This window comes from Chroicocephalus ridibundus, chromosome 3 (assembly GCF_963924245.1).
Source record: "Chroicocephalus ridibundus chromosome 3, bChrRid1.1, whole genome shotgun sequence".
Classification (NCBI taxonomy): Eukaryota; Metazoa; Chordata; class Aves; order Charadriiformes; family Laridae; genus Chroicocephalus; species Chroicocephalus ridibundus.
In genome coordinates this window covers 84,049,064-84,077,030 of record NC_086286.1, presented here as the reverse complement: position 1 = coordinate 84,077,030, position 27,967 = coordinate 84,049,064, and the positions used below count along the sequence as shown (strand labels likewise).

The following is a 27,967-nucleotide window of genomic DNA, read 5'->3' as shown; positions in this document are numbered from 1 at the left end:
CATAATTTGCTTTATTTTGATCACATGCCTAATTCATAATTTTGCGGTATTTGGGGGTGGGGGGTAGGCTAAATAGCTACTTGGCAGAAAACAGATTTGAATTCTTATTCAAACATCTAAGGACAAGATGCACTTGAATTCATCCCCTGCCACAGAAATTTCACTTGGTGAGCTGCCCTGCATAAATCTGCACATAACACACTTTTCCAGCAGGCAATATTTTGTAAGGCTTAGTATCTGACAGATACAGCCCTTTCGATGAAAACAGTATGAAACTGTCATGATTACTTGAGCAGACATCACTGACAAAAGGAAATTTGTGCCTGAACTGTTACTGCAGAAATATTTCAGGCAATATTTTTCAAAGAGAATATAGATCTGGAGGGACATTGCCAAGGTTTTAAAGATCAAAACGTGTGACTTGCAGTGTTATAATTGGATGGGAACAGTCCTCCAGATCTGAAACATCGGGTTTGGTTTGGTTTTTAAATCAAGCACCACATTTGTAGGATTTCTGTAGGACCTATACATCCCGGCGTCTGTTTCTCCCACTCGGTAACAGTGAGCTCTGCTGACAGAGCCAATGAGTCCAACAGGGGTAAACAAATCCCTTCTGACATGACAGAGTGTTACATAGTCAAACACTGCAATTCGCATGAAAAAACAACAGACTGCTTCAAATGTAACTCTTCTGGAAATGCAGGGCTTGCTTTAAACTCCCATTTGCCAAACGAGGAGCAGACCAATTATCCGTTCTCTTAAAGCAGCACAACGGTAACAAAGGCAGTGCTCAACCTTTAGCGGTATTTAAGGTAAAATAACCAAGAACCACCACACTGTCTCCTCGCTAGGATGAGGGGTTGTGCTCCAGCTCGTGACCAGGGAGGGCTCCCATCCAGTCACTGGAAGTGGCATTAGCCAGGCCACAGGTTCAGCCCCAGTCCTCCTGCGGCAACCTGCCACTTGGCACCCTTCCTGCATCCCACCCTCTCCTCTCCCACCCGCTGCCTCCCTCCCTGACCATCCAAGGCCCCCTGCCCTATTTTGGGAGGGGCCGGCCAGCACGGAGGAGCCCCAAGCTAGCTTTCCTCCTGCCAGGACCACGTACCACCATCTACCCGAAACCAGCCCAGGGCTGCGGCTGGGACCACGACCAGGTTTGGCGCTGGCAGCTGTGATGCTCTCAGAGACCTCAAGGACATCTGACTCATGACAAGTGTCCCCGAATCTTTCCTAACATCACCCCACAATGAGTGTCTGGCCACAGTGGTGGGAACCTCAGCCAGGGGAAAACCTTATGTGGTCCATGTCACCTCAGACATGACATCATGGCATCCTTCACCCTCCAGCTTGAAGTGTCCACCCCAGCTCAGCCATCGGGCATTCGGCACCCTGTGGCTGTTCCAGGTTTCACTGCTGCAGAGACACCTGATGTCCCTGACCCTCAGCAGCAGCGCAGCCAGGACCTCTGGCATCCCTACGATGGATTTGCTTGCAATTTTGATCAATGAGGGACGAAAAAAACAAACAAACAAACCAACGCAAAAAAACCAAGAGGAAATAAAGATGCTCTCCAACTATTTTACGTCCATATGGCCCCTTAGCACTATGATAAAAAAAAATAGAAATGATCAAAGAGGGTGGGAAAAAAAAAGCCAATCAATCAAAACACTGCAGGACTAAGAAAATATTGCTCTTCTAGCAGAATTTTGGCAAGTCAAAAAAATCTGGTTGTTTTTTTTTTTTTTTTGAAGAAAACTCATCTTCTCTTTCCCAATGCAAACCAAAATTAATTTAAACTTCTTTCACAGATGTTAAAAAAGTTTGTTTTTTTTTTTCCTTTTTAAACATTCCTGCCCTTCCCCACAACACTTTAGTAAGACCAGCTTCCAAAGGAAAGAAGTTTGGATTAAATCCTTTTAAACAGGTCTAACAGTCAGTATTTGTTTCTGGAAGGGATAAATAAACCTAAAGACTGGCTATCAAACCTGGACAAAATACTACACCTATAAATTCCTAAAGAGATGCCGTTTTCCTAGTTTCACCTGTAGTTTGAAACACAGTCAAACACAGAAACGCAGACTTTATCAAGAGTAGCTGTCATGAGAAGAAAGCCAACTAACTTCTCCCAACCAACATCTCCTCTAAACTAACCTGAGCAGTCCTCAGAAAAGGCAGGCATGTGACGAGCTGCAAAATACATTCACCTCACTGATTAACACCCTGGGATGCCTCAGCCGACAGCCACAGGCTGCTCCCCCTTCTGATCCTTTCCTCTTCACCTTCTGCAGGGGCAAAGCCCGTTAACCTGGCTGGTCAGGGTGAAGTTCAGCCTCCGCTGAGGCACGCCGATTTATTCAAAACAAAAGTAAAAAATGCTGGGTGCGAATGTAACTGTGGCCCCGACAGGCAGGACCTCCATCCTCAGCACAGGTACTCATGCTATGGTGTGGCAGGACCCGCTCTATCCGCCATGCCAACAGCTCCGGGTACCGGCGGGAGAATGGGGCTGTGGCACAACACCGGCTGTCCACTGCTTTGTTGTCTCCCATCTCCATGCACAGCCATGCAAAATCCCAATCTGGCTGTGCTCAAGCGGGAGGGTAAAACGGCACCATTGACTTCTGGTTAACCCACGTTTCGGGATGTCACAAGGACCCCTGCCACAAATAAATCTGTCAGCCCACCGAAATTACAAAGGTGACAGTGTCTGCTGAACTCAGGCTGGTCTTTTAATAACTGTGACTTATGGCTGGGACTCATCTGCTGTCAGCAGGAGCCTCCATACCTGCAAGCACACCCTCCCAACGCTGAAAAGACGGAGGAAGCACAGCCTTCAAACACACACAGGTAAGTGAACGAGAACACCTCGATAAGAATTCCCAACACATTCCCAAGCATTTTTAAAGAGGAACTTTTTGACACGGATGCCTTTTATCCAGAATATCAATACCTAATCTCCGTAGGTAGCATTTGCCCTGACTTGGCTATTAAGTTTCACAGGCGCTTCAGGCCATCACCTCTGTGCTTTCAAGCCCAAGACTTATCTTCTTGTGTCCTATTCCTGTGATTGGTTTCCCGAGAAGAGTCCCAAGTAAGTGGATGATGCCTTCCTCCTTCTCAGTTTTGGTGCACTTTGCAAATGATACTTGCCCACAATAGTGGAGATCATTGACTGGAACATGGCTCCAAGGACATGTCTGGGGAATTGAAGAAACAGGTGCAAATTCACGCCCATCTCAGACCACATCAAACTTGTCAGCTCTCACTGGGCTGGCTCCCATACATGAAGAGACCCAGGAACTCACGGCAGACACATGTCCCCCTGCTTTCAGAGCCACGGCTCACTCAGCATTTCCCCAGAGTAAGCACTTCCCTCTACAGGAGATACTCCACGATCCAAAAGAGGTACTCTTTGAAAGCTGGAGTTATTTCAAGCTCCAAACTATTAGGACTACCAACAATTAACGCTCTAAAGCAGTTGCCTGCCCTGTCTCCTCCCAGAATGTATGGCACAACCAATACATTATAAAAATTTTGCTGCAAGATCCCAATTCATTTAACTGTAACTTATAGCGAAAGTCATAATTAAAATATTTTTAAATGGGCCACTACCAAAGTCTGCAGGCAAATACCCAATTTTATACATGTTTACAAATACCACAGCTGTCTCTGAGTTCTATATGCTTTATCCCTACTTAAAACCAACTAGTCATGGCCAAGCAACACTGCTTACCTTCAAACAGGTAAGTAAATCCAATGGATTCATTCTCGCCTAACCTGCATTTAGGGAGACACGAACACTAAGCATGCCAGCACCTGTGCAATCATTCTGCATTTGGGGTTCCAGATTTACAAATGTGCTAGCAAAGGCACCTTAAAAATCAATTCTGGTCATGCTTTCAGCACCAGGAAATCCCCACAGACAGCAGTGCTGAGGCAGCTGCCCTATCTCAACTGCCTCCTTTGCACCGGCTTCAGGGATTGTGCACTGTGACCCAGCACAGTGCCCAGCACCCTCTGAGGCACCTTCCTAAGCCTGGGCCAACACCTTACATTTACACAGCATCCCATGCCTAGAAACACCCCAAAATCGCTTTGCAAGCTTCATAGGTTTGACGTGTCTGTTGGTAAAGAACACAGGGCACCCACTGCTGAGGCACACCGGACTTTTAGTAACACATCCCAATTCTTTAGCCTTGCCTATCAATAGCAGACAACAGCCAGTGGCAGGAAGTAAAAACATAATACTAATTTGAAAACACAGAAGAAATCTGGCCAACACACATTCCAGATGAGTGTTTGGGAGGTTATTCATTAAAACTCACATTTCCCTTCTGAATAAAAATATTCTGGAGTAGCGATTTCCACATTTTACAAAGAACAAGAAATACTAAAAAGCTCCTTTTTGTAGAAATATTTTTTTCCCTCCTGCCTTCCTTGAACTGTGAGCAGTTCCTTCCTGCAAACACTGTAAGTAGCATGTGCACCCAGAGCGTGGGTAGCTATCAAATAAAATCCCCCCCACATCCCCTCCAAAAAAAAAAAAAACCAAACACCTCAGCCAAATCAATACAGCATCAATCATTTTCTTCCTTGGGAGAAAGGTGTGCCAATCATGCCTCTTCCATCTTTGTCCTTGACCCATTCCTGTAAAGATAAGATATCAACACAAAACAGCTCTGATAAATGCTCCACTTCCTGGAGGTCTGTCCCACCTGGTTGCAGAATCTGGTTTTGAGTGCGAACAAAAACGTAGACTGAAAGGTCCTGTTGCCCTCTGGACCTTCAGTTTGCCCATGTGTGTTTTAAATAACTGTTTACCTTGGTTCCACCTGAAAACTTACACAAAATGAATTAAGGTTGAAATAGTCCGGGTAGCACATGACAGCTGAGTCAAGCACAATGGTCACTTCCAAAGTGGTATAAACCTCTTCCTGACCTGGAGGAGAAAATAAATCACACTGATCCCAAGAAACAGCTTGTCTGCAAAATGGGAGATGCTTGTACGCATCACTTGCATTGTTCATGATCTCTGTAGTCATCCATGTCCACATCCGAGTCAAAGAGGGAATGTCCAGTGTAATCTGTGTCAGGGGTTTGAGAAATACTGTTCCCTTCCTCATCAAATGTTTCTGTCCTTGAATAAAAACTGAAGTCCTGCAAAGGGGAGTAAGTCTTGCTTGCTTCACTGCTTTCCTCAGATTCGTACAGAGTGTTATCATCATCATGGTGCCATTCTGGCCAAAATTTCCTCCTTATTCTTTCACAATACATAGCAAGGTTAATCAGTTCACCTGCAACACAGCACAAGAAACACCAGTAAATACATCCAGTCAACGATGCTTTAACTCACTTGCTGACGCAGAAACACATTACCACTGTTGGGAAACAATTTGTGAAGGTTCTTTCCAAAGACGTTTCAAAATTCCAAGATCCCACCATTCCTCTTAGGGACTCTGTTTCGAACTTTCAGGTAACTTAAAACACACGTTATTAACCTACACACAAGAAGGGTCACACTGGAATGAACATAAATGCATGTAGCAAAATAGCTATCCCAAATTCAACCTCTACAGAAATAAATCAAAACAAGATATTAATACTGTAAGTTTTTCATAGTAAAATCCTTGCTTATTTTGCAGAAGCCTCGTTTCTAAAGACAGAATTCGATCCTATATATACACTTACTAAAATACGGTAAATTTAGCTTTTCTACCACCAGATGGCAGCGTTGTCTGCAAGATAAATTCACATTCTGAAGTTTTTATACAGTCTCCGGCTCACCGTTGATGTTCCTAGCCTTAGTAGCTTATGCCTTATGTTTATACATACATGTACGCTTAGAGAAGAAATTACAGAAAACTTCAAAGAACAAAGAAATAACAGCATATTAAAGGGAATGTCTGTGAAAACTGCACTCACAATAGCATGAGCAGCTGGATGGGTACAGAGAATCATCCATACTGCTTGGGTATTTGCACCTATTACCATCTATTTATTTTCTTTACAGACAAACTAGTTCAACAAACATTGTATTCCTTCTTGAAAGCCATGGACCCTTCAGAATTGTATCTGTGATTCCCCAGACAATAAGGGGAAGAGCTGTATAGACAATACTTACGTCCTCAAGTATTTTTTTTCCCCTCAAAGTTTTAATAATGAGCGAGTCTATGCCTCCTAACTGTTGCTTTAATACCTCTCACTTGCACAGAGCAGATCTACAGGTTGGATTTATTCCTTTTACACCTATTTCACATCCTTTTCCTCCTTAGCTCTTCCCATTTTTCATACTGTGTCTGGTTTTATTTTGAAGAGGGATGCAAAGATACTTTCCCACGCCGATACCACCCCACAAGAAAAAAAAGAGAAAAAACCGTGTGGAGGGGAGGGGTATGTTTCCAATTCATGCGAAAGCACAGTGACTCCAAAGCCAGGCTAGACTTTTTCCTTGACCAACATCGTCAATAACAGCAAAGGCTGTAATTTCAGTGGGACAATAGCACTTGCAGTTCAATGAAACTACTCAGCTCAGCAGAATTTGGCTCATGGCCGTGCTTCTGTCTTCTCATACTTTACCCAGCATTCATTCTTTAGAGGCATTCAGTCTCTGCTATGTTAAACAAGGAAAAGATCAAGCACAGGAATAGAAACAATTACCATGTAGAACATTAAAGAGAAAACAAACAAGAATTTTAAGAGAAAATAACATTACAGGGTACAAATGCTACATCAAAGGCAAGAACAGCCTGCGACGCAGCTGAAGTGCTGCTGCAGTCTTCAAATAGCTGAAATGCTACGGGTCCTTACAAGGTGCTCCAAGTTTAAACATGGCAAATGTCACCAGGAGTTTTTCATCAGAGATGAAAAACTTAAGCTTTCTTACCTTTGATCAGTCTCTCTGGTCTAGTCCCTGGGAGTGTCCACATTGCCTGTGCCAGATGCCCAAAGACAGTGGCATCAACAGTGGAAACGGTTGGTCCCATAATGTACTTCTTGTCACCTGTAAAAACAACAGCAAACATTTCTTACCTGGATGACACCTCTCCCCAGTTAAAAAAAAAAAAAATTCCCTGGTTACATCTTTAGCATTTTTTTTTTTTTTCTCTGAAATCACTTAGCTGAAAATGTTCACTGGTTCAAAGACAATTCAATGTTGAATATGGTTCAAAGCTGTTCAGCAGGTGAAATCCATTACTGCAGCTTCCCCTCTGCTCATCACTTCTGTAACTAGGCCAATTACGGAGCTACCACTGGCCAAATAACCTCCTCCGCTCATCACAGCTGGCAGCACGCACACACTGCACTAGTTCTGCTGCATATAAAATCTCTGCAGCCAGCAGGTGCCTGAAAGCATGATTTTCTCCTTTGGTGCAAACCCACAATCGTTCAACCACAGTTTGAAATCAAGAATGCACTTGCTGAAAGAAGCTAATCACCCTGTATCTCTCGTGCGTACAGATCCAGTTTCAGGTTACCCATTTGATCACATGAAAAAAGGAAGTTGTACCCAAAGCTTCTCTCCCACCATTTGTTCAGGCTGAAACCGATGCAGCAGTCAGACTGGCAGCAACTGCTCAGAAGTGATCGGCATCTTCAGGAGGAGGACACAGCCATAGACAGGAGTGAACATCTCCTCTCACACACCACCAGCACAGTGTCCCCAACACAAACACTGGTTTCTACTTCGCAGAGACCAAACAGAGCTACATCAGGCACGCAAGTTGCTTAGGACTGGCCTGGGTCAGAGGAAGGACATGTCCACTCCACACAGCTATTCTGCTTACCTCTCTGGGCATCCCAATGCCATGATGGTCCTAAGTGGCCACCACAGCACAAACAGATGGAAAACTACCTAAGATAGGGAAGAAAATCATGTTTCAAAGCCACCATTTGCAAAGAAACATACAGCAGAAACTTGGAGCAAAGACGACACATACGGCACGCAGGTAAAACATGCGGTATTTCAGAGATCACGTTAGATGGTTGCACAGTCCCTGCCTTGGCCCAAAGTGCTATAAACTCTGTGAAAGTGGTACATAATTGAATTCTCCAAATCCAGTTATCCTGTCTCCCCAGGACATTCTTCCCCTGCCCAATATGAGCTGCCTGTAATTCAGCAGGTTATTAAATGTTAGGGTTATTGAGTGAGTTTAGAAAAACTGTCCAGCAATAAAATGCATCAAATTCCAGAGTACCGTACAACGAACGCTGACATCCCCCTGTACTATACAGTGTAGCAAAGCAGCGCTCAGGAATAACCAGTAACAATAACCTCCTCCAGCCTGTCGGGTGTAATTTTAACATGGAGTTAACTCTCCCCAGCTCTCTCATGGCTCCATCAATCTATTGTTTGAAAACTACGTAGAGGGCAAATGTTGTGTCTTTTCAGTACTTATGTGACGCCTAGCATTCATCGATCTCAAACACAGCTCAAAAATTGGTCCCCAAACCACAGTTATATGCCAACACTAGAATTTAGCACCGTACAACCAGGTCTGGGATTCAATCCATAACGATGTTGTGCTGGGAAGTTAATACTGCTGTTTCCGTCTTGCTAGAACTAGGGCAGGCAGTGAGTGAGGGCTAAACCACCCCACTCTTTTGCAAGCCAAGCGGCTCCCCAGACACAACACGTAGACCCTCAGGTGCATGGAAACAGTGGGGAAGCGGAAGAAATAGAGCTGTGGTTCCACAATACTGTAAATCTGGTTTTAGGTCACCCTGCACTGCGTAACACAGCCTCCACGCACATTTCCTCCTACCGGTTCCAATCCATTCCCAAAACTTCCCAGTACAACAATTTTCCAGAAGACTTTCTGACAGACCAGGTATCGTCTCTCAGTGTCTAGTTTTATGCCAGATTACACAGCGCCTGTCACATCGAGGCTGCCATAGTGCTAATAATCTCAAACACCCCGATCCCCTGCCTAATCCAGCAGAAATGCAATCACCTGGTCACACCAGACTTGGGTCAAATTTGTACTGCCTGGGGATTTGAGAGCACACAGCTCCACTATTTACAAACGCACCCACCAGAGAATTAAAAAGCAGCTACTTCAGCACGGGGTTGAGAAACCCCAGCATGAGACAGATCTACGATACACAGGACCAACAGGAGACCTGCAGCCTTCCACAGCAGCACGTACAGCCCACGCGGGCTGCTGCAGGGCATTACAGTTAGCATTAGAGGCTTGCGTTCAGGTTAGTCCCACCTCTGTGTTTCAGCTCTGAGTGCCCCTGCCCTCCACAAAACAGCAAATGCTTTTCAAAAGCCTGTTCAGGCAGCTGCTGCCCTGCAACTCCCTGCTCAAAAATCCCCATTTACCCAAAAGCCTGAAGCAGGCAGACAGCTGAGAGAGCACCAACAGATTTATGGGCACTGCTCACTCACTTGCATCTTTTAAATAATTACCAAAACATATATTTTTATATATTGCTAGCTCATATGCCCAGTTCCCTCCACTTCCTTAACACGACTACCAGGTAGCAGGAAACTACTACAACACAAGGAAGTTATATTCGTGGTTCAAGGACTGCAGGACAAAGAGCAAGATGATACCAACAGGGCAGAATGATCCATCACAGGATTCCACATTCCATTTTCCACGTTTATAAGAGATCTGGAGGAGTCTGCTAGGGAAACAGGTACATGGAAAAAGGAAAAATGATTCTCAGAAATGAAAAAGAAAAAAAAAAGCACCCAAGATGTGACTGGGAATGTCAATATGAGTGTCACAAGACCTGACAGATGCCAAGTTATCATTCTCTGGAAGCAGCTCTTGGAATTTAAAAGGCATTCTTGTTCCCACGTGAATGGCTCTGTTAAAAAATGGGGAGCATTCAATTAATCTGATATACCTGATGACTGACAGCTATAGTTTGGTATGTGCAGCTATTCTGCATGATAGACATCCTTTTTAAGCTCTTAAAATTGCCCTCTAATTAACAGCCAAAATCCCAACTGCCTCCTCTTAAGGGAAAATATGCAGGCACATATACGTGAAGGAGAAGATTGCTGTGCAGGCAACAGACTAACTGACCACCTTCTCCTTCCCCCTGCGAAACTGGAGGGTCTCCAGTCAGGCTGGAAGTCCTCATCCCACCTCCTGTCCCCAGTCCCAGGATACCACTTGGAGACCACAGTTACCAGACCCAACCATAAACAGCTGGCTGGAGAAAACGTCACCATGCTGGTATTAATGAAAAATCAAGGCAATTATAGAAAAGTAGACAAATGCACCAATAATCAAAAGGGCAAATATAATGATTCACATAACTGCACACGGACTAATCTGACATCCGTTTCAGAGGGGAAGATGAAAAATACTTGACAAATCTGAGTGTCAGCAGAGACTCCAGAGACAGAAGGATGCAGACTTCAAAAAAGGAAACCAAAAGACTTTTACAGGTACTCGGGAACACATTTCAGTTTTCTCTTGAAGGTTACGTCTATTCTTGGCAGACAGGGATGACTTTAGCATGGACACATCCACTGCTGCTCCCTTCAGCCTGCCAGTGCTGCCTAGACAGAATAAGGGGGTTCTGCTGAGCTCCCAAGTCATAGGTTGAACTTGCTCCATCACCTGTACCAACCCCATTCCACTCTGTGACATACGTGGAGCCATCCTGTGTCAACCTCAAAGCTAAGGCAACGGCAGTCCCACAGCTGAGGGCACTTGGAGCTGGCCACAGCTCTGCAGACATGCCCAGGTCTCCTCTTCTAAATGATCTGCTCCCTCCCTTCGTCCCCCAGAAAGAAAAGGGACCTCTTAAGCTCCAAAGTTAGGTTTTCTTTGAAGAGGCGCTAGAACAGGTAACTTTTTTTGTTAACAAACCAAATGCAGCATGAGAAAGCATTGACACAAGAGAAGCTGTCACCAAATCCCTGCCTTGTCAACTTTGCCCATGCATCGCATGTCTTTTTTCTGCCTTGATCCCAATCCAGCAATTCAGCAGGTTTGTTTCAGAAAACAAAATCACAGAAAACTCTACACAGTCTAGGTCTACAAACATCTGCCTTTCCAAAACACCCTGGAAGCCCAGAAGCATCTCCCTTCCCTTTCTGAGCAAGCACTCAGTTTCTACCTTCTGCTGGGCTCTTCTCACTTCGCTCCCTCCATCCACTCCACACCTATTTATTCAGAGGATGTGCGATATGTCCTCCCTCTGGAGCACAGAGCAGGGAGGTATCCCTCCTGCCCTCCTCTCAGCCACCTCTTTAAAGCGATCACAATAGGGAACAAAGCTGCCACACAGGTACCATCTCCCTTGGTTCCTTGTGCAAGAGGCAAGCAGCACAGCGTAGACGGCTCTGGTGCAGATTTTGGCCTGAGCTACACAACAGAAATAAGGCTCACATGGTTCCAGCTAAGGAATAGCTGGAATAGTCTTAAGGTCAACCTTAAGACTAACCCTATGGGATCCACCCATGACAACCAAGAAGCCTAAACCCACCCATTTTGACAACACAGACTCATCTCCTACTAGCAGCTTTGAATAAAGCTGCTAACACCAACCAAATACAACAAAGTCTAGCTCATCAAAATAACATCTGCAAAGTCTTTCCAAGTGGCTGCCTCGTAACTGCCTAGGTGGTGGAGCCTCCATCTCTGGAGACATTCAAAACACCCCTGGACGCGTTCCTGTGCAACCTGCTTTAAGGTGACCCTGCTCTGGCAGGGGGGTTGCACTAGATGATCTCCCCTTCCAATCCCATGATTCTATGAACAATCCATCAAACAGCCATAAGTTCCATGAAAAAAAAAAAAAGAGACACCCCCCCCAAAATATAAATAAGAGGTTTCATTTCCAGAACTAAACACTACATTTTCCTAAATTCACATAGCAAAATGCTCTTCCAAAATGGCATCACATTCTGCTCCTCTAGACACACATACCAGGTGCGCAGAGAAGAAAGCCACTTAGCCCTCTAGAGACAGAATTTGGTCACAAACAGCAGGGGAAAAAAGCACTGTCCCTGCCAGAGCAAAGGTGACAGCAGCAGCACAGACTCTACCTACTGACAAAATGAGATTATTTGTGTACACAACCAAGCTGCCAGGAAGCAGTCGCCATCAATTTCATCCTGTGGACAGCAGGCTGTGATCAAACAGAATGCACGGAACTCGCTGTACTTTACCCAGGAGGCTTGCTAGAGTCCGCATGTCCTTCTCCATCAGCTGGTACATCTCCTCCTCTGAGAAGCGGCCAATGCCATGGCCGTACATCTCCCGTTTCACGATCCCTTTGGTCAGATGGCAGAGGATCCACTTCAGCAAGTCACTGAAGGGGCCAAAAAGTGAAACCATCTTTTGTGTCTCGTGAAGATTTTCCACCCATTGGCAATAAGCCAAAGTCCTAGAAGGATGCGAAAATAAGTTACAGCAGTGAAATACCCAGACAGCCCACCACCACCCTGCAAAGGCTCGCAACAAAGGTTAGGCAGCGAGCTTTCTTAACGCTGAGCACTCACTGCCCTGGTGGAGAGGTAGTTTCCAGTAAAGAGCAGACCCTGATGCAACTCAGGTGTGACAGCAGAAAAAACTGACTTTGCAATCCTTACGCAGGCTGCCCCACACTTATTCTTTCAGTAAATCATGACTCATTCAAGAGAAAATGGCATTCACATTGAAATACAAAATAAACACTGCAGAATTCTGCTAAACTCGCATAACAGAACTGCAGTGCCAAATCTGCCAAAAGGATTTATTAGCTAAAGATGATTGACTGCACAGACCTGGGGAAAACAACAACAAACAGCCCACAAAGAAACCAGTCTTTCCCACCAACCTGTTTTCCCCGCTTTCTATACTGCTGAAACTTAGCCAAGCAGTAACTTTGCCCCAACATAAATCCTGTAGCAGTCATTTTTCAGAAGATCTCTGCTCTCCTCAGAAACTAAGAATGACACAATCTTTTAAAAATAAAATGTAAGAAAAATGAAGGGGTGGTGGTTATTGGATTAGTTTTCTCCTGTATTTTTTCCTCTCTTCAAAAGGTTGATTTTGTGAGAGACACCTTTCCAAAGGATCTGTTGTATTTTGAGCTGTATTTCAGGTTTATCGAATGGCAGATACATTACTTTGAAAGGTCTTTTTATAAAAATTTGTCTTACCAGCTGAAATTTGTTCCCTACGTGAATTTTTGTTCTTTACTAATATTTTCGGCAAACAAAAAATTGATTTGTTGCTCTCACTACTCAAGAAACCTATGAAAAAAGAAACATTAATTTTTTTAATATCTAACATCTTCTCACATTACGAAGAAACCAAAAAGACCACATGATTTTTGTCACCAAGTTCAAGGGATGTTGGAAAAAGAGGCTAAAGACACCTCAAAGTAGACATGACAAATATGTGAAGCCAACAGGCTCTCAGAAACACTGGGAGTTGATACACATATTCCACTATGTTTGTAGCAATTTCCAAAATTACAAATCTAAAAGTGGATTTACATATTTGAGATCGTATGAAAACAGGCCCATGGAGACCGGGGAGGTCCCAGCTGACTGGAGGTTAGCAAATGTGACACCCATCCACAAGAAGGGCCGGAAGGAGGATCCAGGGAACTACAGGCCAGTCAGTCTGACCTCGGTGCCTGGGAAGGTCATGGAACAGATCCTCCTCAGTGCCATTACACGGCACATGCAGGAGAACAGGGTGATCAGGCCCAGTCAGCATGGGTTTGTGAAGGGCAGGTCATGCCTATCAAACCTAATATCCTTCTATGATAAGGTGACCCACTTAGTGGATGAGGGAAAAGCTGTGGATGTTATCTACTTGGATTTTTGCAAAGCTTTTGACACTGTTTCCCACAGCATTCTCCTGGAGAAACTGGCTGCTCATGGCCTGGACAGGTGTACTCTTCGCTGGGTAAAAAACTGGCTGGATGGCCGTGCCCAGAGAGTGGTGGTAAATGGAGTTAAATCCAGTTGGTGTCCAGTCACAAGTGGTGTCCCCCAGGGTTCGGTGCTGGGGCCGGTTCTCTTTAATATCTTTATCAATGATCTGGATGAAGGGATCGAATGCACCCTCAGTAAGTTCGCAGATGACACTAAACTGGGCGGGCGTGTTGATCTGCTTGAGGGTAGGTTGGCTCTGCAGAGGGATCTGGACAGGCTGGACCGATGGGCTGAGACCAATGGTATGAGGTTCAACAAGGCCAAGTGCCGGGTCCTGCACTTGGGCCACAACAACCCCATGCAGCGCTACAGGATTGGGGCAGAGTGGCTGGAAAGCAGCTCGACAGAAAAGGACTTGGGAGTGTTGGTTGACAGCCGGCTGAATATGAGCCAGCAGTGTGCCCAGGTGGCCAAGAAGGCCAACAGCATCCTAGCCTGTATCAGGAATAGTGTGGTGAGCCGGACTAGGGAAGTGATCATCCCCCTGTACTCGGCACTGGTGAGGCCCCACCTCGAGTACTGCGTTCAGTTTTGGGCCCCTCGCTACAAGAGGGACATTGAGGTGTTGGAGCGTGTCCAGAGAAGGGCTACAAAGCTGGTGAGGGGCCTGGAGGACAAACCTTATGAAGAACGACTGAGGGAGCTGGGGTTGTTCAGCCTGGAGAAGAGGAGGCTGAGGGGAGACCTTATCACCCTCTACAACTACCTGAAAGGAGGTTGTAGAGAGATGGGGGCTGACCTCTTCTCCCTGGTGACAAGTGATAGGACGAGAGGAAACGGGTTCAAGTTACGTCAGGGGAGGTTTAGATTAGATATTAGGAGACATTTTTTCACTGAAAGGGTTATTAAACATTGGAATAGGCTGCCCAGGGAGGTGGTGGATTCACCATCCCTGGAGGTGTTTAAAAAAAGGGTAGATGGGGCACTGAGGGACATGGTTTAGAAGTGGCTCTTGTCAGGGTAGGTTAAAGGTTGGACTTGATGATCTTAAAGGTCCCTTCCAACCTCAACAATTCTATGATTCTATGATAAACTAATGCAGCTAGATCAAAAAGTTGAAATAGCAAAAGTTGCAAGTTCATGTACACGATTACATTAAACTTAATAATTCCCCATTTCCAATATGATCAGAGCTCAATTTTTTTTAGTTTGGAATACAACTTCAGTTTTATCTTTGTACATATTTCTAATTCCATATAATTTCCTTAGTGCTGATACAGATCGCCTAATTCAAGACAGGGAAAAAAAAAAAAAATAAAAATCACAAAGCAGTATTTCCTGAAGAACTCCTGTGAATTTTTTTTTAAATGTATGTTTTATCAAACTCATGTATGTCACAAACAGAAGCTGAATTCAGCAGTACCACCCGGGAACAACTATGTTTCCACCACGAAAATGTACTAAACTTTAAGTTTCCACAGATTCTTTACTGGAATTACTAATAACATGAGGTAAAAGAAGAACGTTTGGCATAACAGCTGAAAAAAATCCACTTACAGCTCAAATTTAGAATGTTCCCAACAGAGCAGGTGAAAGGCATTTTAATTCATTTAAAAATTGTCCACTGCAGGACAATGCCTTCTGCTCAAACTGATTTCATTAAAATCAGTAATAGTGAGGTACGTGCAGGTTTTGCTGCAAACGCACTGCTATGTTTCTGATGGCTTTTATCCTCAACAGGTTTCTCCACAACCCTTTACACTGTATTAAAGTGACGAAAGCATCCTGCTGAAGTTTCGCACGCTTTGGTACCACTCTTCAAACGGGGTTGTTCTGCACAATCCTTGTTTTTCAAAATGGATGGATCAACTCAAGTCACTGGGCTGCTTTCAGCACAGCAGAGTTTGAAACAAAGCCAGACTTAGCGAGAGGCACCAGCACAAAAAGGGGGAAAGCGAAGCCAGCAAGCACAGGCATAAACAGCTAGTGAAACGCCAGAAGTATTGTATTTGGCTAGATGTGGTGCAACACTGCCTTGCTCCAGGAACAAAGGTAAAACAGGATTTAAGAAGGGTGGAAAGTAGACTGGGCTGAAAGCATAAGGGTGCTCCATAGAGCAGAACGTTTCAGTAGTCATGTTTCATGGGCCCGGGAAAGGAAAAGGTCCCTTCAGCAGGTGCAGCTCAGAACAGGAAGAAAAACTCTGGTCTTGGTGCAAACGCTGGGAAATAATAGCAAATACTATCTATATCTGTAAGTTATTACTTATTACTTGAATAAGCTGGGGGAAAAAAAAAAAAAAAAAAAAAGAAAACTGCTCTCCAAGAGGACTGCTGTGCATCTCACTGCAAAGACCTCTTCTTCCCCAAGTACAGACCTGACCAGCTTCACGCAGCAACTCTGCAACACAACTCAGTTGCTTTAGGACAACAGGCCTGGCCACGGAGAGGGACAACAAGGAAAAGAAGCTAAAACAAAACAGAAAAAGAAAACAGGAGACTCTGCTGCAGCATTTTAAAAAGTCACCCCAGTCGCAGAAGACTAACTCAGCCCTATGGACTTACCATCACTATTGTTCACACCAGCAAGCTGGCACTGCACCAAGAATGATCAACCATGTCCAGGATGGCTTTAATTTCATGAGACAGGATGAAGAAGGTTTCCCACAAAGCTAATTAGCCTATACTTTAAATCAAAAATACATTTCCCTAGCGCTCACTTGCTTGCTCTGGGGCAGAAGGTCTTTGGGTCTGGAAGAAGCAGAGATCAGACGAAGCGTTTAACGATCAGGACACTAAGGCAGGGAGAGCAGAACTGCACAGGATTTAGGTAATCCTGCTTATGTTAAACTGTCAAGCACTATCTTAAGACATCTGCTTGTCACTCTGAATGAGTAAAACTATCACATGTCCCAAATCCCAAATTTACATGGGCAATAAAGGCAGCTAAACAGACAACTACAAAGTTTACTCCTACAATTTTATGGGTTTGAGCATGCAAAAGCAAAGAAAAAAAAGCAGGCTCAGATCCAGAGAGTCAGTTAAAAGCACTTTTAAAACTGGCTTTACAAACACTTTGTTAAAATAATTCTATTCAAAGGTTCATTAATCTGTGCTTCCTATCAAAACATGCTCCTCTGCATTTAATCCCACCCTTCATCCTTCTGCTCAAACTACATTACTAGAGTATTATCAACATTACAAAAGGTTAGAAAATGCCAGAAAACTGGTAGTCTACGTAACCTACTTCAGCATAACTATACATCTTAAACTACAGTTAGTATTTATAGGATGACATAATTATTTTAAACATTGGCCTGAACTGAGCATTTTGGGAAACATTAACATTCCCATTTGTGCCAGCACATCTGTACAAATCTTAGAATATAAATAAAACAATAATGCGTTAAAGAGCAATGCTGCGGGGGTGAAGCAAATCTGAAGTCTAAATGTAAAAGCAGCTTTGGCCTCAATACATAAATCAGGAGAGGAGATGGAGAAAGTGACTCATCAACAGTGGCTTGCCTGATTATCCCCAAACTCTCTGAACATCAAGGCAAGGGGGAGGTGTTCACATGGATGTGAACTGGGGCTTATTTTGCCTATCTGAACCTGTGCAGAGTGGAATTTCTTGATATACAAAAGGATTATAATAAATTCATTCCACAACCTCCTGTAGAAACACCACCTGCTGTGCACCATCCAAAAGCAACTGGCTTTTAAGCTGCCAGTGGCATTCAAGGGTCATCATTGTTAATAGCAGGAGAGACGCTGCTCTTGTAATTGGCTTGATGTATTTAAACATATTTATATTATAAACGTATTTTATGTTTAATACATGGCAAGTCTGAATGCCAACCAAAGTCAGCTTCATTTGTATTCTCATACCATGCTTTTCCTCTGCTTCAAGCACTCATGAAATACGTGATGCTTACATGGTCTTCTTGAAAGACAAAGCAAGAAGTGAGTTGAATACGTATGAGTGTGTGTATATATATATACATATATACACACACACGCTTTTATAGATCACCTCTTTAGATCACTAAGGTTGTGTTTGACAATACAGCTAAACCAAGCTAACAGGTTAGTTTGGTTAAGCTGCGTATTCAAGGCTTTAGGTTCTCACTAAGCACATTAATGTCATCAGCCTGAGATCCTTCTCCTGAGATTAAAGTGCCAGAAAGCACCTCGCAGTGCCTGCTAGCCCTCCAGGCACCAGGAGCTACCTGGTTTGAATGCTGGCAATGCTGCCGAGTCCAGCATGTCAGCACCAAAAGGATGTGAGAATCTGACATCCCCCAGCCCATCTTACACAGAGGTCTGGTCCCACCAACGTGCTGCAGATACACCGAAAACTCAACGCATCCCGAAGATGGCTGTGTGTGCCCCACTGGTTTCTGAGGGCCCACGGGTCGCTGCAAGCAGTGGAGGCGGCCCAGGGCAAGCCTTCAGCAGATAACAGAGGTCTGCAGTGGGTCCAGGGCCTCGGACAAGAGCCACAAAATCGGTCTGCTCCCATCTCTTCCCTGCTGACTCAGCCCAACACCCATTCAGGTTCCCAGGCTTTTTTATTTTCTTTTGCTGATTTAAACATAGCAAAAGCCTAATAGTTATGGCATTCTCCAGGGACAGGAGTTCCAGTGCCAGCTCCCAATCAGTCTTGTGCATCTCGGAGATATGCTCTAATCCCAGCACAAAAATAGGTATGCTCACTCGCTTGCTGTCTTTCTGCCTGACCCCTGCCAGGTATCGCAGCCTGGGGCAGAGACAGGGTGTCTAGAGGCTGAGGTTCACAACAGCCCTGCATTGCTCTCAACTCCAGCCAGAGCAGCAATTTCCACCTGTAAGAGGCACTAATTAGTGAAGATGAGCAATTACCTCAGCAAAAGCTAAAAGTTTCAGGAGGAGATGCTAAACACCCACCAGGATTAGCTCCATCCAGAGACAGCATACCACAGGATGTACTTTGCTTCTTTGTTCGATAAATGTACTACAGTATTACTTATTTATGACGAAGCTACTTTGCATGCTGCTGGCAACGAAACGGTATGAAATCACTTTTTATATCACTGCTTTGGAGGCTGGATTTTATAAACCTTATTCTGCAGAAAGGCAATCGCTGTCCCAAGTTCCTCACCGTGAGACTTGAGGACACCATGAACAAACCCTAAGCTTCTGGTGGGAAGTGGGCAGGTTCAAGGACCAATGTGAAGGGATCCCACAACCACAGATGCAATGCTGTCAGGGAGAAAGGCGGTCCTACACAGCTAAAGCCTGATTTTATTTTGGTCTAAATATAAGATGGTCAAGGTTCTTATCCAGGACTTAGAGCAGTACAACTGTGATGCCACACAGCTCAGGCTTTGCCTAGTACTGAGAACTGGCATGGTGTAACCTCACCAAGGTAGCAAGCTTCTGGTAAGCCACACAGCAGGTACATACAGTAATACAGCTGGATGTTCTATCTACTACACTGCAGCAAAAACACATGCCTTAGGGAAACTCAACTGTGTGACTGAACAGGAAAGGCAACGGGGACAGAGTCAGGCATACAGGTCTTTATTCCTACTTGGTCTAGCTTTGTCCACCCATTTCAATGCCACCTCCCTGAGTGAGCACTTGAATTGGCAATACCTGCCCCCCATGCCCCCCCCTTATATCACACCCAGCAGTGCTGAGTCAGCTCAGAGGGAGCCTGGATGGACAGCCAACAGCTTCACAGAGGAAAGCGTGATTTGTAATTGAGACACAACAGCTGTGCAAGTTTGTCATCAGTAATGTTACATTTAAAGCAGTTAAGTCTATGGACCGCGAAACAACCGACACTAAGGCAAGGAGATGGAGCATTAGGGGATTAAAAGGCCTCATCTTCCCTTTGTCAGCTTTTATTATTGAGGGGGGAAAATGAACACACGAAATAACCAACATTTGCAGGCTACTTGAGTCAGATTTTTTGAGGCTATGGACTGCACATGGGCATAACTGGTGAAGGTCACACTTCTTGGAAGGCAGGCATTACATTTCTAAACCACATCATTTGAATCTGCCTACTGAATGCTAAAATTGTTCCCAGGAAACACTAACAATTATTTGAAGAACTATAAGTACACGTGTTGCTGCTCATATTCGATCACAAGGTGAAAGAAAAAGCAAGTAAACGCATTCAATTTAAATCACACATTGTTTTGAAGAAAAGAAGTGCAACATGAACAGAAGACTTAGTACATCAAGGACTTAAATGCACACTAGCAAGCAAACTACTGGGAAAATGCCTTGTGCCCGCTGAGGCAGCCAATGCAGCATCCAAGATGCCATGTCCACCTGCTACTTCTACGAATTCAGGATGGAAAGGGCACTTAAAAAAGGACTGAAACATGAGGTGGGGGTGGGAAATCACAGGTATTATTTTCAAAGGTATCAGTAAAATGCACAAAGTACCAGCAAGGCTATGTTTTCCATTCATTCACGTACTTCAGGTTCCCAGATACTCTAAGACTGTATCCTATCAACTGGCACTGTTGCCAACAATACATATTAACAGGACTATCCTGTGTCACAGGAAAGGCAATAATCCATATTGTAATCACACACAGAGATAATTAAAATCAGTATCTGAAATAACACAATATTCTGGATTCACTATGAATGCTGGATTTGTTCCCCTGCGCAGACCCAAACCACGAATGTATTCGGCCATCTTGATTATTTGCTCATTATTAACAAGGCTGATCCTATACGGAGATCACGTGAAACAGGACAGAGAAACAGCCCACTGCTGCTCCCTTCTGCAAAGCTGCAGGTGAAGGGCCTGACTTCTCACCGTGCTTCCACAGCACAACAGCTTCTCAGGGGAATTACCCCCTGGCTCATACTAGTGCATGCAGAAAGCAGCAGCAGTTTTCTAGGGTGAAGACAGTTGTGAAATTAATAATTGGGTACCCAAGCTTTCTGCAAGAGAAAATAAGCATTCACATCCAGGCACGAGCGCAGGGGCAGATCTGATAGCGCAAGAACGCAGCCAGCTTCGCCATACAAGCTTACCAGTAGAAGTGCTCCTCCACCATTTTTGTCACTGCTCTGGAAACAGCTCTTTCATGCGGGCCAAGGTGTTTATTTAAATTCACTCCAAGTTTCTCTTCCAAAAAGTCAATAATGAACTCTGTGCCAGATACTTTCTTGTGATTGTATTCAATCCAAGGCATTTTCCCTTGAGGGGAAAGTTTTCCATCAAAATAGTTCTAAGAAAAAAAAGGAAGTAAACAAACAAACATACAGACAAATGAGGCCCTTCAGGTTCTGTTTCAATAAGAATAAAGCTTTTAAAATATTTTTCTGTGTTTTTAAAAGGCAAACTTTTTTTTGTTTAATACTCCAGACTAGCAGTAGCTGTTCAATCAGAGCAAAAGCGTTACCCTGCATAATTCAGATAAAATTATTTCCAGGTCCTGCAAGGTGTTACACGCTTTTATGTTGGATGCCACGTGATGTAATATTATTTAAGTACCCAGGCTATTTAAGGGGTTGGAGATGCTCAGATCTCCCAGAAGACTGGGTTTCTTATTTGTCGTGATTTTTAATCACAGGACTGACACTTAAATTTGGCTCTTGCACAGAGCAGCGCTTTTCACGTTAAAAGTACTCTACGCAGATTCATCCACTACCTATCTCAGACAGCTGCATTACCTCCAAGGATAAAACACACACAATCACAAGCATGTAACGAAAGGCCCATCATTCCTTCACTGGCCAGGAATGAAAATCTGCCTTTACGTGTGCTTCTGCAACTTCATAACGTAGAAGTGTCATACATTTACAGACACACTTGTTACAATTGGATCTCCAAGAGTCTAGCACCAGTACAACACTACTGTATTGCTGGATGCTGGTATGCTCAGCATAGCACTCACATGCGAGTAGCAATGTATTTTCCCCATTTTACAGTTGGGCAAGGTGAAACAGAGATTAGAGAATTTATGTCTCATCTGACAAACACAAGAGGAATTGATGGCTTCCAGAACATGATCAGATGTTTGACTTCAATTCTCTCTTACTGTTGAAGGCAGAGCTTTCTATTTTATTGTGATTCACTTCCTCATGTCCTGTTATCTACTGAATGAAAAATCCCAGCTCAGAAACCCAAACCATAAAGGCTCATAACAAACAGGCCCATACTCAAGTCTCTGTCAGTCACCCTAACCATTTTTGGATCTGGCTCCTAATCGCTGGAGGTTTAGGTTTAGTAGTTCTGGACCTCAAATATTTACCCTTCCTGAATCCATTAAAGATGCGTTAAGGTCCTCCCGCAGCAAGGAGCGTACACCAGAACATGCCTCCATCTCAGTCTGAGAGCACAGCATCCTGGCTACCACTCAAAACACGGATGGGCAAAGCACTACAAACGCCCAGCCATTCCCGAAGACTCTTCCCTCATGGATGAAAACAGAAGAAACGGGTAATGCTGCTGGGAAAACAATGCCTTCTGGCCATAGCCTTTTCTGGGATTTCTGCCCAAACAACTGCATCGGTCAATAAAGCAACTGAATCCACCCCGCTTGCATGTATGGGTGACGTTGGGAGAAACTCTAAAGCTGCTGCACACCTGAAACTGAAAGGAGAGCACTGCCCCATCCTTCCACATTCCAGACCTTTCCTTCATCAAAAAGGCTCTTGCAGCACTCAGACTGACTGATAGGTTTCCATATTTTTTCATTATGAATTTACTACAGAATCATAAACTTTTTCTGGAACTACATAGTGTGTCTATATGGCACTGAACATTTAATCTTTATTAAGCCCTTTCAGAATGAGATTTCCCTTCTTGTGCACAAACACTGATGTTTTACAAAAGCCACTAGACTTTAAGATGTGTTTATTACACATTGGAATTACTACAGTGCATATCATCTGCAACGCAGAAAAAAAGCAAGTTTTATTATTCAATTACACATTTCTTCAAGCACATATATTATATATATGAATACATTGCATAAAAATTTGTTAGCACTGCATTAATATTACACTCTCAAAAACACAAATGAGAGCTGAAGTTCTTATAGGAAAGTTAGTATAGGTAAGCTTAGAAAAGCCTTCTCAGGATTTTCATGTTTCACTACATAAAAACAAAATAGGAAACATCTTTCAATGACCTGAGAAAACCTTAGTCTCTTGACAAATCTGTTATACTGTTCTTGCATCCACTGTTCTCAGATGGTTAATTTTAGGCTTGAAACCTCAGTACCCTTACAGCTGCTACTAATTGCCATCAAATATTTATCGATTTTCCACTTAAAAATTGTTCCAGCTGCAAAGCAGGGAAAAGCTATGGTATTATCATTAAAAAAAAAAAAAAGAACAATCAAACAAAATATCCCCTCATACCTCATAGTACGTTTAACTGAACTGCAAAGCAACAATAACAAAAGGTCCCCAGAACCTCATTTATAGAGGAATTTATAAACAGAATGGCATAGGGCACTTCTGGGGCAATTTTATAGTACTCTCCAGAAAAAATTACGTTCCACATTTTCAGTGCTTATGCTTTTAGTTTTACTCACGTCTCTTCACTAGGAGGCTACCATCTTCACAGACCCAGCACAAAACCAGCATGTTTCTGCTGTGCTAATTACTTCTCAGATTACATAAATGCTCAGCTCTCCATATTTGTGAGGGAATCAAAGAACACCCAAAAGATCTCCACGAACACACAGAATAGGCTCTTTCTAAGCAAGCTCTATCAAGAAAAGCATCAAAAATCTGAAAAAAAAAAAAACAAAACAGCTGGGTACTACGACAGCCCAGCTGGAGTGGGGCTGCCAAATTATTTTGGATGGAGAACTTGCACCTAAAAAGGCAGCTTCGGGAAAGTGTAAGCACGTTACAAGAGCGCATCCATTGGGAGCAATTCAGATGAGAGTAAGGTAGGAATGTGTCACCCAACTCCACTTCTCACGTGCCATTAAAGCATGTTGTATAACACACAGCACGTTATTCAATAGTCTGATGCCCTATTAATAAACACAAGGAACTGAAAGAGTAAAAGCAGTCCAACGACCTCTGATGCCTTTTCTTCACCCTATTTCACCTCCCTTCGAAGCATCCCCTCCCCAGGAAGGTGATGACCACAGCAATTCTCCAGAGGCGAGCCCTGGTGCCAGCAGCACACAGGGAAGGGAGGTGTTTCCTCCTGCGTCAAGCCATATAGCCCCCCTACACACCCACCCCGCTGCCTGCCCGGGGGGCCATTGGCTGCCTCTGTCACCTACAGTGTCCTACAGGTAACACAGCCACAAGGGAACAAAATAAATGTCTCCGGATAGTCCGAGTATAGAAAACTTCATAACTCCAGCTGAGAACGGCATTGCCTGCTGGCTCTCCTCCCTCTTAATCCCATGGTGGCATCTACACCTTTCTCCGCCCATCAGAACCAAACACAGCACCCTACTCCTAACACAAGGACAGAAACAGAATCTGCCTCTTCCAGAAGAAAAGCTGGGTCTTCGGCTTAGCTCCACAACACTCACCTCTAAAACCCTACATAGGGTGGGTAACCTCAAAACACCTTAAATCTGTATAAACCAGCACGGCTAAAGTGTCAACCTGGCATTCCCAGCATCTGCGGGACCTGTTCCTGCTCTCCCCCTCTGCATGTGGAGCATGTGGGCAACTGAGCTGGGCTAAATAAACTAAACCTTCATGGCTCCAGCCAAGCCAGCTCTGTCCCAGCCTGATCTGCCACAGAAAAACACAGGCAGGAAAGGACAAGAGGGAGCCACCTGCCGCTGAAGGTAGGACTGCTGGTTTTGGCGGTTCCGCTGACCTGTGCCAGCTTAGGTGCTCACAGCTAATGAGTAAGGACAGATAGATGCAACCCCAAAAAGCAATCCTGACCATCAGTACAGAGAATAAAGAGGGGAAGATAACCCCCTGGAAATACCTCTCTCTCTCCAAAAAGCTGGGTGAGTCACTTCTACCCAGCATTAGCTGTCTAAATGGCTCCAACTTGAATCACACAAATGCACAGTGTTATCTTTTAAAAGTGACCATAACCTGTCACAACCGTATTTTATAACCACAGCTTGCTTTAACTACTCTCCACCAGAGCAACTTTGACCATTGCAAACCTCTGAATCGCATCAACTGCCATGAAAAAGAAAACAGAAAAAAGAAAACCATTCTCACCAGAATAGTTTTCCCCTCAAACATGCCATTTCTACCCGAATTACTCTGGGTGGAGAGGCAATGCGCACTAAGTCCTCCTGCTCCAATGACGTGTTCAAACTTCAGTTATCTTGCAGGTTCTGTAAACCTAAATGAGGAAACTACATCCCACGGGATGGAAATCTCCCAGTTTAATGCCCTGAAGTATCTGATTCAAGTACCATTAAATCGTAAGATAATGAACATTAAACTCAGGCTTTTAAAGACTTCAGCAAAATGTGCTAATTAGGTTTTCTTTCACTTCCGATGTAAAGGAGTTTAATCGCATACAAAGCCAAATGAGTATCAACCACAAACGTGTAAAAAAAAGAAAAGGTTGTAATATGGTTGGTTTTCCTCTGTAAAACACTGGACATAAACAAAACATTCTTCCTAACACCTTGGTCTGCAGAAGTTAAAAGTGACTTGAACTCACGTTGGGCGAGCAGGCAACTTACCCACATCTCAGTCTCTCTGAGAAAGTAAGATGCCAAATTTACACCATTTGCGGGGAAAAAAAGAAAGAGGAAGAAAAAAAGAAAAATGACATTTCTTCTACCCAAGATTCTTGTTACACTTGTGACCACTGTTGTACCATCTTAAATACACTCAATACTTTACACAAAAAGAAAAGAAACCTGTTCCACGTTTCAAAGAGCTTCGACACCACAACAAGGTGCATGCCAGACTCGCAGCGTCACAACTAAACCTTGCCGCTAACAGGCGAGACTGCTACATTCAAATTTCTGCTCTCCCAGGTTTCATTCACCCGAGTAGCTCGGGCTTCGTCCCCTGTGGGAAGATGGCCCAGGATACACCCAGCCACAATTAAGAAGCGGCTTTCAATACCTCTAAAAGCAATCCTGTCTCCCTTCACTGGAAGTGAAGCACTGGCAATGGGGGGTGAAGCAAAAGGCAAGTATGTCTTCCCAGGAGAGCTCCAGAGAGAAACCCTCCAGGAAAATAAGAAGCTGCAGCTGTCTAATCTTGATCTCTTTCTTTAGCACGGTGAAATTCTAAGAGACTACATAATGTTACACTTCAGTTTCGGGGTGTTATTTAGCATTACATAAACTCCAGACCACTATCCCACTTCAGCATTTCCAGCCAAGGTAACTTCTGACATTCATTTAGCTTTGCCAGTGAAATACAGAGCTGTTCCAGATCAATCTTATTCAAGTTGTATCTTTAAAGGTTATAAACACCAAATTTAGGCAGAGACAAAAAAGTGTCGGGGTACCCACCTCGTTGCAGGTGTGTGTTTACATCCCTCTGGGTGAGACAGACTGGGGAGGAGGGCAGAAAGGATGCCTATTTGGCATTTTATGAAATCATAGCAAACTGCAGGGTAAAGGAAAGCTGCACAGACGTACCTGGTAGGGGAGATCCGCCATTCTTAAGTAAGTTTCCATTTTCAGGCAGAAGGGAGATAAGCTTGGAACGCCATTGGTAGGCCGTGAAAACTGATGCAGTATGATAGCATCTTTCGAATCAAGCTCTTGCTCTTTCCTGTCAAAAAGAAAACAGAATTAAGGAAAAAAAAAAAAATGAACAGGTGCATGATACATCAATAGATTAAACAGACAAAGGAGACATCCTGGCCGAGACAACGCAAACATCCTCCTTTAACGGGGGTGCTGCAGGCTTGTGATTCCTCGGATCCAGAGATGGCGAGAAGGAAGCGGGGGGGGGGGAGGGATAAACGGCAAAAAACCCGGTGAAGCGGAGAAACCACCCCCATCAGGCCTCAGCGCCCTCTCCCCTCAGGTGAGCGCCGCCTCGGCCCCGCGGCCGGAGCGCCCTTCGCTTCACCGCTTCTCCTCAGGGGGCAGCGCCCGGCACCGCCGCCCTCCCCCAGGCCCCCCGCCGCCCCCTCACCGTATGGCCAGCAGCTCGTGGAGCAGGTAGGCGGCGGCGGCCAGCAAGGCGCCGCCCGTCAGGTACAGCGTCTTCTTCCACCAGGAGTCGGTGCCCAGCGCCGCCATGGTGCCGCCCGCGCCCCCGCCCGCCAGCGGGAAGGCGACGATCTCCCCCCCCCCCATAGAAGGCGGGCGGCGGCTCCTCCGGCCCCCCGCACCACCCCAGCGACAGGCTGCGGTTGCGGCTCAGGTCCGCCACGCAGGAGCGGGGAGCCGCCAGGCCCACCCCCCACAGCATGCTGCGCCCGGGCCCCGCATCCCCCGCCGAGCCCCCCGCCCTGCCCTGCCCTGCCCTGCCCAGCCGCGGCGGCGGGGAGGGCCGCGCCGCGCCGGGCGGCTCCGGCGGCTCCCTCAGCCGTCGCTGCGCGGCTGCGCAAGGCGGCGTGGAGGGGAGGAGAGGTGGATGGGGAAAGCGGGGGGCCGGGCCTGCCCTTCAGGAGGCGTTCGCGTTGTCCCCCCTTCGCCGGGCCCTAAAATGTCCGTGGGCTGCCGCCCCGAGCATCGCCGCCCCGGCCCCGGCCCCGGCCGGAGGAACGGCGGCCTGGTGTTTGATGCGGTATTTGGGACATAGTGCGCCCCGGTGCCTGACCCAGGGCGCGGTATTGGGGCCGGTTCTCTTTAGTATCTTTATCAACCATCTGGGCGAGGGGATCGGGCGCACCCTCAGTAAGTTTGCAGGTGACACCAAGTTGGGCAGGAGCGTTGGTCTGCCTGAGGGCAGGATGGCTTTGCAGAGGGATATGGACAGGCTGGATCCATAGGCTGAGGCCAATGGTCTGAGGTTCAACAAGGCCAAGTGCCGGGTCCTGCATTTGGGTCACAACAACCCCATGCAGCGCTACAGGCTGGGGGAAGAGCGGCTGGAGAGCTGCCTGGCAGAAAAGGACCTGGGGGTGTTGGCAGACAGAGGGCTGAATATGAGCCAGCGGTGTGCCCAGGTGGCCAAGAAGACCAACAGCATCCTGGCCTGTATCAGGAACAGTGTGGCCAGTAGGACTAGGGAAGTG

General features: G+C 45.2%; 1 protein-coding gene across 1 annotated transcript; it reads right to left on the bottom strand.

Annotated features, from left to right (window-relative positions):
* FAXC (failed axon connections homolog, metaxin like GST domain containing) lies at positions 1-27,213 on the bottom strand. Its single transcript, XM_063329910.1, is given in 7 exon segments — positions 1-5,297; positions 6,887-7,003; positions 12,143-12,360; positions 20,887-21,083; positions 26,415-26,550; positions 26,920-27,080; positions 27,082-27,213. Coding segments are annotated over 7 exon segments (1,230 nt in total). The 5' UTR covers positions 27,199-27,213; the 3' UTR covers positions 1-5,013.
* Positions 27,214-27,967: the final 754 nt, after the last annotated feature.